The sequence below is a fragment of the Notechis scutatus genome, chromosome 2 (assembly GCF_049901735.1).
Source record: "Notechis scutatus isolate UNSWTSFEM ecotype Mainland chromosome 2, rNotScu1.2, whole genome shotgun sequence".
In the NCBI taxonomy this organism is placed as follows: Eukaryota; Metazoa; Chordata; class Lepidosauria; order Squamata; family Elapidae; genus Notechis; species Notechis scutatus.
Genome location: NC_142010.1, coordinates 12,227,829 through 12,236,320, shown reverse-complemented (window position 1 = coordinate 12,236,320; position 8,492 = coordinate 12,227,829). Strand labels below are relative to the sequence as shown.

Here is an 8,492-nt window from a genome sequence, read left to right as displayed (position 1 = left end):
ACAGGAAGGGGGGGGAACAAGCAGCCTCCCCAGGAGGAAGAGCCAGAAGCCCTGCGGCACCGGGGGAGGGGGGAAGACGGTGGTACCCAGCAGGAACCCAAGCCCCCCACCCTTTAATGGGGCTGCCCTGAGCCTCTGGCTCAACAGGCAGCTGAGTTTCCCCTGAGGGGGCAGCTGGGTGGGAAGCCCCCCATTGGGTTAGCCGGGAGGCCCGGCTGGCCGAGGGGAGCCCAGGCGGCAGGAGGGGCACAGAGGGGCACTGACCACCTCCAGCCTGCCTTGCCCCGTTACTCGGCCAGGAGCCTCGGCTGACCGCCAGGCTCCTGCGACGCTCCGCCCCGCGGCTCCTCCGCGGGGAGAGGGCGCTCTCTCGGCCGGGGGTGGGTGGGTGGGGGAGCGGGCAGCGGGGACGCGCAGAGGCGAGAGCGAGGCCGCTCAGCCCCCGGCAAGCCGGGCGGAGTTGGACGAGCGAGCCGCCTCCGCTCCCCTCCGAAGGTCGGTTCGGCCGGCGCGGGGAGGTGGGGGAAAGGAGGCCGCGGCAGCGGCGGCGTTTGCCCGGCCCGGGGGGAGGCCGGGGACGCTGACGCTCTTCCCCTCTCTCTTGCAGGTCCTCCCGCCGCCGCCGCCGCCGCCGCTCCGGCCATGGTCGCCGGGCCGCCCCTCCCGAAGAAGCGCTGCCTGCGCCGCCCAGCCCGGCGGCTGGCGGGGCTGCTGGGCGTGCTGGCCGCCCTCTCGGCGCTTCCTTTCCTGGCGGGCGGCGCCTACGAGGAGCTGCTCTCCCGCTCGGTGCTGCCGCTGCTGCTGCCGCCGCCGCCGCCGCCTCCTCCGCCGGCGGGGGTCCCCGGAGGCTTCCGCCGCCGCCTTCCCGCCGCCCGCCTTCCCGCTCTCCCCGCCGTCCTGCGCCCGCCCGTCCGCCGCCGCCGCCGCCGCTCCGGGCCTGCTGGTGCTGGTGGCCAGCGCTCCCGAGCACGGGGCTCGTCGGGCGGCGGTGCGTCGGAGCTGGGGGTCGGCGCGGGAGGCGGCCGGCCTGTCGGTGCGCACCGTCTTCGCGCTGGGCTTGCCCGGGGAGGCGGCGTTGCAGGCGGCGCTGGAGCGCGAGGCGGCCGAGCACGGGGACCTGCTGCAGGGCCGCTTCGCCGACACCTACGGGAACCTCACCCTGAAGACGCTGGCGATGCTGGGCTGGGCCGCCGCCCGGTGTCCCGCCGCCCGGTTCCTGCTCAAGGCCGACGACGACGTCTTCCTCAACCTGCCGGCCCTGGCGCGGCACCTGCGGGAGGAGGAGGAGGAGGAGCGGGCCGGGGATCCGTCCGCCGCCGCCTACCTGGGCCGCCTCCACTGGCGGGTGGCGCCCGACCGCGACCCCGGCAGCCGCCACTACGTGCCGTCCTCGCTCTACGCGCCGGCCGCCTTCCCGCCCTACTGCAGCGGCACCGCCTACGTGCTCTCCGGCCCGGCCGCCGCCGCCGTCCTGGCCGCCGCCCGGCACCTGCCGCTCATCCCCGTGGAGGACGCCTTCGTGGGCCTTTGCGCCCGCCGCGCCGGCCTCGTCCGCGGCACCTGGCCCGCATGGCCGGCTCCGCCCGCTACCCGCCCGACGCCTGCTGCTACCGGGAGGTGCTCTTCAGCGTGCACGGCGTCACCCCGGCCCGGATGCTGGCGATGTGGGCCGAGCCCGAGCGGCCGTGCTCCGCCTGGCAGCGCTTCCTGGGGCCCGCCCGCTGCAAGGCGCTCGGCTGGCTGGCTGCAGGGGAGACCGGCTCGTGAGGAAGGACGGACGGAGGGAGCCAGGGGAACGGACCGCCACTGGACTTCGTGGGAGAAGAAAGCTGCCCCGCAGAACCGCAGGCGGGACCTGAAGGGGCGGCCTGGGGAGGGCAGGCGCTGCAGGCCGGAGCCCTTGGAGAGGGAGGGAGGCTCCCCGTGGCAGGAAAGGCCCTGGGGGGCCCAATGCCTGGGGAGGTTTTTTTGGGGGGGGTCCTTGTTGAGCCCCCCTCCCCATCCCAAGGAAGCTTCATGCCCTCCCTCGAGCCCCCCTACCCCTACGGTGCCCAATGTTTGGGGAGGCTTTTGGGGGGTCCTTGTTGAGTCCCCCCCCGTCCCATGGAAGGTTCATTTCCCCCCCTTCTTTGCCAACCCTTGAGGGTGGGGCCGGCCCCTCCCTCTCCCCGAGCAGAGACACACACACACACACACACCTGCAAATCACAAAGCCTGTATTTAGGCCAAAGACCCCATTCCCACTAAGCCCCACACCCCCTCCCCCAGAGTTCCAGGGGACCAGCTGTCCAGTGCAGGGCCAGGGCCCCTTCCGACGGAGAGAGACACCCTCCGGCCTTCTTGGTCCGCTACTTCTGGAAGCGATCCAGCGCCCGACCTCTTGGCCGGAGGGACTTTGGGCTGAGGAACCGCCGGCTGCGTCTCGGCCTTGGAAGCCAGGCTCTTCCGGAGCAGGGCCTGCGAAGAGGGACCCGGGAAGGGGGGGTCAGCAGGAGCGGCAGAAGGCCCTCCCCCACACACAAGAGCCAGGAGACCACCAGCCCCCCACGGCTGCTCTGGAACCGCCATGTTTTTCCTCCGATGGTGCATTAAAAGCAAACCTTTGGCATCCGAACTGTGGCCCACTTGAATTGGGTGGGGGAGGGGAGGCCAAGGGAGACTCACCCGCTGTTCCTCGGCGGCCACCTTCTTCCTCCGCTTCAGCCTGCTGCCCGCCGAGTCCCGGCCCTTCAGCTTCCTCCGAGGGGCGAAGGGCTCCTTGGCCTCCGGGTCGTAGCCCTGTGGGGGAGCAGGGGGAAATGGAGGCGGCGTCCTGGGACCCTCCCGGCCGCCTCTTGGCCTTCCTCCCCCCTCCTCCCCCCTCTTCCTCCCAGGCAACGTACCAGCCTCTCCACCCGCTCCTGGCGCTGCTGGTCCAGGGAGACGGGATCCACCCGGCCCAGCTGGGTGGGGTCCAGGGTGATCAGCTCCGACGGGATCTGCAAAGAAGAGAAGAGCCCGGCGTGAGGGAAAAAGAGCGGGGCTCCTCCCCCACAGGGCCCCCAATCCGGGGCCAGGAAGGGAAGCTCCAGCTGCACGGGGGGGGGGCAAGAGGGGGGCTCACCTTGTCCAGGAAAGCCTTCACCTCCCACTCCTGCCTCTGCCTCCGGCTGCGGAAGGGGTTGTTCTCCAGGGCGTCAAAGTTCGGCTCCCCGGCACCTACGAGGCAACCCGGTCAGAGGCACGGTCTCCTCCCCAAACAGGGTGGCCCCCCCCTCAGAGCCACACACACACCCCCGTCCCCGCTTACCTGGGACCAGCAGGCTGGCAAAGCCCTGCGCGTGCCCCACGCCCAGCACGTCCTCAAAGGGGCAGAAGCGGAGCCCGTGGGAGGGGCCGGGCAGCCTGTGGCACAGGTAGGGCTTCTGGGGCGGGCAGACCGAGACGTCCTTGTACACCTGGGGGAGGGGGCAGAGGGGGTTCACGAAGGGCTGAGGCGGTGGGGGGAGGGAGGGAGGGAGGGCCAGGCCCAGCCCGCGTCGTCCGCGCTCACCTGCACCACCTCCTGGCAGGCGGCCCCCAGAAGCCCCGCTGGCTGAAATCCAGCAGCCCGGCCCCGCAGGGCAGCAGCAAGGAGTGGAGGCGCCGATACGCCCGGAGGTCGTAGATGTGGAGCTTGTGGTCCAGCCCGGACGTGGCCATGTAGCTGCGAGGGAAGGAGGCGTTCTGCGTTGCCCGTGGACCTCCCCCCGTCCCGTGTGTCCCTCCCCCCGTCTGCTCACCTCCCGGAGGGCTCGGCCGCCACGGCCCTGACGGCCCCCTGGTGGCACAGCATCCGGGCAAGCGGGGCCTTGGCGCTGGGGCTCCAGAGCGTCACCGTCCCTGCAGAGGGAGGGAGGAGGGGTCGGGCGGGCGCTCCGGGCGAGGGCAAAGGAGACCCCGTGCCTCTCCCATCCCCCACCTACTCACCGTTGCTGTGCCCCAGGTGGACGATGGCGTTGGAGGGGTTCTGGGCCATCACCGCCAGCCGGCCGGCCTTGGTGCAGATGGCCGACACCTCCTTCCCCACCGAGATGTCCAGGTACTGCAGGAACCCCGACTCGCTCTGGGAAGGGGAGGGGCAGAGCAACAGTTCTGGGGAGGGGTGGAGAAAAGCCCCTCCCCTCTCCTCCCCCCTCCCGCCGTGCCTGGCTTCGAATCCTCACGGCCCTCTGCCCTGCGGCTGGCCTTGGTTAAACGGCTGAGGAGGGCTCTCTGGCTTTGGCCGAGGGTCAGTCTAGATGACCATGGGGGGTCCCCCTCCAACCCCGAGAGCCCCTGGTTGCACTTTTGGGGGGGGGGGGGCTTTTCTGGCCAGCTCAGCCCAAGCCAGGAAGACCCTGGGGAAGAGGGGAGGGGTAGAGGCCTTTGGTGGGGGTTGCAGGACAGCCTCCCGACCCCCCCTTCACAGAGAGAGAGAGGGGGGAGGGGCGGGAGAGGCCTGCGGGGTGGGGTGGGGGCCGCTCACCGCTGTGGCCAGCAGGAAGTGGTAGGGCAGGAACTCCATCCGCTGGACGCCGTTGAAACGCTTCAGGCAGTTCAGCTCCACCCCTTGCTGGTCGTAGACGTAGAGCCACTTGCGCTGGGCCACGGCAAGGAGGGTCTCCGTGTGCAGCCACCTGCCACACACACACACACGCAGCACACACAGACACAGCGGTTCCTTCGTGGGGGTCGAGTGGGCCCGGATTACCCCCCAGCCGAAGCAGGGCCCGGTGCTCGTGGCTCAAAGGCTGCGGGGGGAGGCGCCCCGGTTCCAACCCTCCCCTCAGGGTGCTAGACCCCATCGGGGAGGTTCCTCCCGTTCCCCTCCCCCTCTCGGGGGCAGCCTAGACCTGGGCCATGCGGGGGGCCACGGGGGCCACGACTCACGTGAGGTCGGTGATGCTCTCCATGACGTTGATCTCGCACATCAGGGCCTTGGTCTGCCAGTCGAGGGCAGCCACGTGGCCCGGCGGCCCCCAGAAGAAGGTGCCTGAAGGAGCAGCAACGCAGGGGTGAATGGGGGGAGGGGGTGGAGAGGACCCCAAAGCCCCCAGAGCCTCCCCCCCGCAGCACCTGCTCACCTGCCGTTCCGTGTGTAGCTCAGCCGGTAGGGCCCAAAACGATCCAGGCGCAGCTCAAAGCGCTGGGGAGGAGAGAGAGGGGGTGGGGATGTAAATCGGAGGCCCCACCTCCCAGCCCTCCCCCACTCCAGAGCTCCACCCCCTCCCTCCCCTTCCCACCTTGGCACCGGCTGCCAGGTCCACGGCAGCCGCGATATCCGCTTGGGAGACAGTGCAGGTGTCTTGGTCCTCCTCCCCCTCCAGGTACCTGGCAAGGGGGGGGGGAGAGAGAGAAATGGGGGGTTAAAGATAAGGAAAGGGTCAGTGTTGCCCCCACCTCCTTTTTCACCCCTTTCGTGAGTCAGTGAAACAAAGAAAAAACGGGTTGCTTAAAGAGGCGCCTGGCGAACGTGGCCCCTTCAACCCTGGCGGACTCCAACTCCCAGAATCCCCCAGCCAGCAGCTCTAGAGTGTCTCCTGCTGGTGGAGGGGCTGGACTGGAAGACCTCCAAGGTCCCTTCCCCTCTCTCTCCTATTCCGCCCAGCCCAGACGCCCCTCCTCCTCGAAGCATCCCGGTCTGCTCCTCCTCCCCAGCCAGGAGGCATTCAGGGCCCGGCGGAACTGCCCGCCACAGTTCGTCCGGTCCTCGCTGGGAAGGCAGGGGAGGGGGGGCGTGGGAGGCCCCGGCCAAGCAAGTTCGGGGGTGGAGGGGGGGCAGAGAGACTCACCCGGGCTCCTCCAGCAGCAGCAGCTCCATCCGGGCCGCCTGGCGAGCGGCCGCTCGGGCTTTCTCCTCCTGCCTGGCCAGCCGGTGCTTCAGCCGCTCGCTGGACACGGCTTCCTGCAGGGGAGAGGGGGGACACGGCGGATTCAGGGGGACACGTGGGGGCCAGAGGAGGCCGTGGGGGGAGGGCAGGGGGAGGGGCGTCTCACCAGCTGCTGCGGGACTCCTCGCTGGAACTTCCTCGCTCTCTCCGGCGGGACGGGCTCCGAGGCTCCAGAGAAGGGGTCCTGATTTCTCTGCAGGATGGGGAGAGTCAGCTTCGCTCCGGGACCCCCGGGTGTCATCTAGTCCAACCCCTCCCACCCCGCTCCGCTCACCCCCGAGATCCGCCTTTTGACCGCCAGCTCCGCCTTCCGTGGCCGGCGGGCCCTCTTGGCCCCCTTCGGAGGGGCCACCCGGTCGCCTCCGGCCTGGCCAGGCTCACTGTCCCAGTAGCGCTGCGGCCTCCCGGCCTGGGGAGAAGAGAGAGAGGAGGTGGGGTGGAATTGGAGGCGGAGTGCATTTGAGGGGGTCGGACTAGATGACCTCCAGGGGTCCCTCCCTCTCCTGTGCCTCTGCCGCCCCCTTCTGGGTGGGGATCTCCATCCCCGGAGGCTTCCAAGAGGAGACCGGGCTGGGTGCATCTGGGGTGAGAGGGTCGGACTAGATGACCTCCAGGGGTCCCTCCCTCCCCTGTGCCTCTGCCCCCTTCGGGGGATCTCCATCCCGGAGGCTTCCAAGAGGAGACCGGGCGTGGTGCATCTGGGGTGAGAGGGTCGGACTAGATGACCTCCGGGGTCCCTCCCTCCCCTGTGCCTCTGCCGCCCCCCTTCTGGGTGGGGGATCTCCATCCCCGGAAGCTTCCAAGAGGAGACCGGGCTGGGTGCATCTGGGGTGAGAGGGTCGGACTAGATGACCTCCAGGGGTCCCTCCCTCCCCTGTGCCTCTGCCGCCCCCTTCTGGGTGGGGGATCTCCATCCCGGAGGCTTCCAAGAGGAGACCGGGCTGGGTGCATCTGGGGTGAGAGGGTCGGACTAGATGACCTCCAGGGTCCCTCCCTCTCCTGTGCCTCTGCCGCCCCCTTCTGGGTGGGGGATCTCCATCCCGGAAGCTTCCAAGAGGAGACCGGGCTGGGTGCATCTGGGGTGAGAGGGTCGGACTAGATGACCTCCAGGGTCCCTCCCTCCCCTGTGCCTCTGCCGCCCCCTTCTGGGTGGGGATCTCCATCCCGGAGGCTTCCAAGAGGAGACCGGGCTGGGTGCATCTGGGGTGAGAGGGTCGGACTAGATGACCTCCAGGGGTCCCTCCCTCTCCTGTGCCTCTGCCGCCCCCTTCGGGGATCTCCATCCCCGGAGGCTTCAAGGAGACCGGGCTGGGTGCATCTGGGGTGAGAGGGTCGGACTAGATGACCTCCCGGGGGTCCCTCCTCTCCTGTGCCTCTGCCGCCCCCTTCTGGGTGGGGATCTCCATCCCCGGAGGCTTCCAAGGAGACCGGGCTGGGTGCATCTGGGGTGAGAGGGTCGGACTAGATGACCTCCGGGGTCCCTCCTCTCCTGTGCCTCTGCCGCCCCCTTGGGGGGGATCTCCATCCCCGGAGGCTTCCAAGGAGACCGGGCTGGGTGCATCTGGGGTGAGAGGTCGGACTAGATGACCTCCGGGGGTCCCTCCCTCTCCTGTGCCTCTGCCGCCCCGCTTCGGGGGATCTCCATCCCGGAGGCTTCAAGAGGAGACCGGGCGTGGTGCATCTGGGGTGAGAGGGTCGGACTAGATGACCTCCGGGGTCCCTCCTCTCCTGTGCCTCTGCCGCCCCCTTCTGGGTGGGGATCTCCATCCCGGAGGCTCCAAGGAGACCGGGCTGGGTGCATCTGGGGTGAGAGGGTCGGACTAGATGACCTCCGGGGGTCCCTCCTCTCCTGTGCCTCTGCCGCCCCCTTCGGGGGGATCTCCATCCCCGGAGGCTTCAAGGAGACCGGGCTGGGTGCATCTGGGGTGAGAGGGTCGGACTAGATGACCTCGGGGTCCCTCCCTCTCCTGTGCCTCTGCCGCCCCGCTTCGGGGGATCTCCATCCCCGGAGGCTTCCAAGAGGAGACCGGGCGTGGTGCATTTGGGGTGAGAGGGTCGGACTAGATGACCTCCGGGGACCCCTCCCGCCCCTCTGCCTTTGCCGCCGCCCCCTCAGCCAGCGCAGGAACGGAGGGAGAGGAGGAAGCAGCGCCTCACCTTCTTCCTAGCGGCGGGCGTGGCCTCCCCGCGGGCCGCGGCCGCCTCGCCCCCGCCATCCTCGCCCGGTGGGTCGCTTCGCCCGCCGCCGCCGCCGCCGCACGTGGAGGAGGAGGAGGAGGCGCTGCCGCTGCTGGGGACGCCGCTTCCGGGCCGCTCTGTCTACCGGAAGTGACGCCGTCGGAGGCAGCCGCCAATTTGCCAAGCGGGGCGACGCAGCTGCGGCCATTTTGTAGAAGGGCACGGCCTGTCGTTCCGGCTCCCTCCGCCGCCGCCGCCGGAGTGAGTTTCAGCGTGTGAAATGGCTTCTCGGGGAGGGGGGAATGTTATGAAGCGCCACTCGCGAACCTCGCCTTGAGGTTCCCGGGCGCGACTTCTCTGCCTGGATCGCACTTGCGATCCTGTGGCGAGGATAGCAGAAAAAAAAAAATCCTTTGCCGCCAT

At 69.8% G+C, this 8,492-nt stretch overlaps 2 protein-coding genes across 2 annotated transcripts; one reads left to right on the top strand and one right to left on the bottom strand.

Moving 5' to 3' along the window:
- The first annotated feature begins 577 nt into the window (after window positions 1-577).
- Window positions 578-1,840, top strand: B3GALT4 (beta-1,3-galactosyltransferase 4). The gene is given in 3 exon segments (XM_087953267.1): window positions 578-827; window positions 829-1,547; window positions 1,550-1,840. Coding segments are annotated over 3 exon segments (1,122 nt in total). The 5' UTR covers window positions 578-642; the 3' UTR covers window positions 1,768-1,840.
- A 360-nt stretch (window positions 1,841-2,200) lies between these two features.
- WDR46 (WD repeat domain 46) lies at window positions 2,201-8,492 on the bottom strand. The gene is given in 20 exon segments (XM_087954128.1): window positions 2,201-2,372; window positions 2,374-2,457; window positions 2,665-2,778; window positions 2,883-2,978; window positions 3,104-3,198; window positions 3,290-3,437; window positions 3,533-3,570; window positions 3,573-3,685; window positions 3,762-3,861; window positions 3,949-4,084; window positions 4,487-4,637; window positions 4,891-4,971; window positions 4,973-4,993; window positions 5,085-5,146; window positions 5,244-5,331; window positions 5,793-5,905; window positions 5,998-6,084; window positions 6,166-6,300; window positions 8,049-8,210; window positions 8,397-8,492. Coding segments are annotated over 20 exon segments (1,944 nt in total). The 3' UTR covers window positions 2,201-2,348.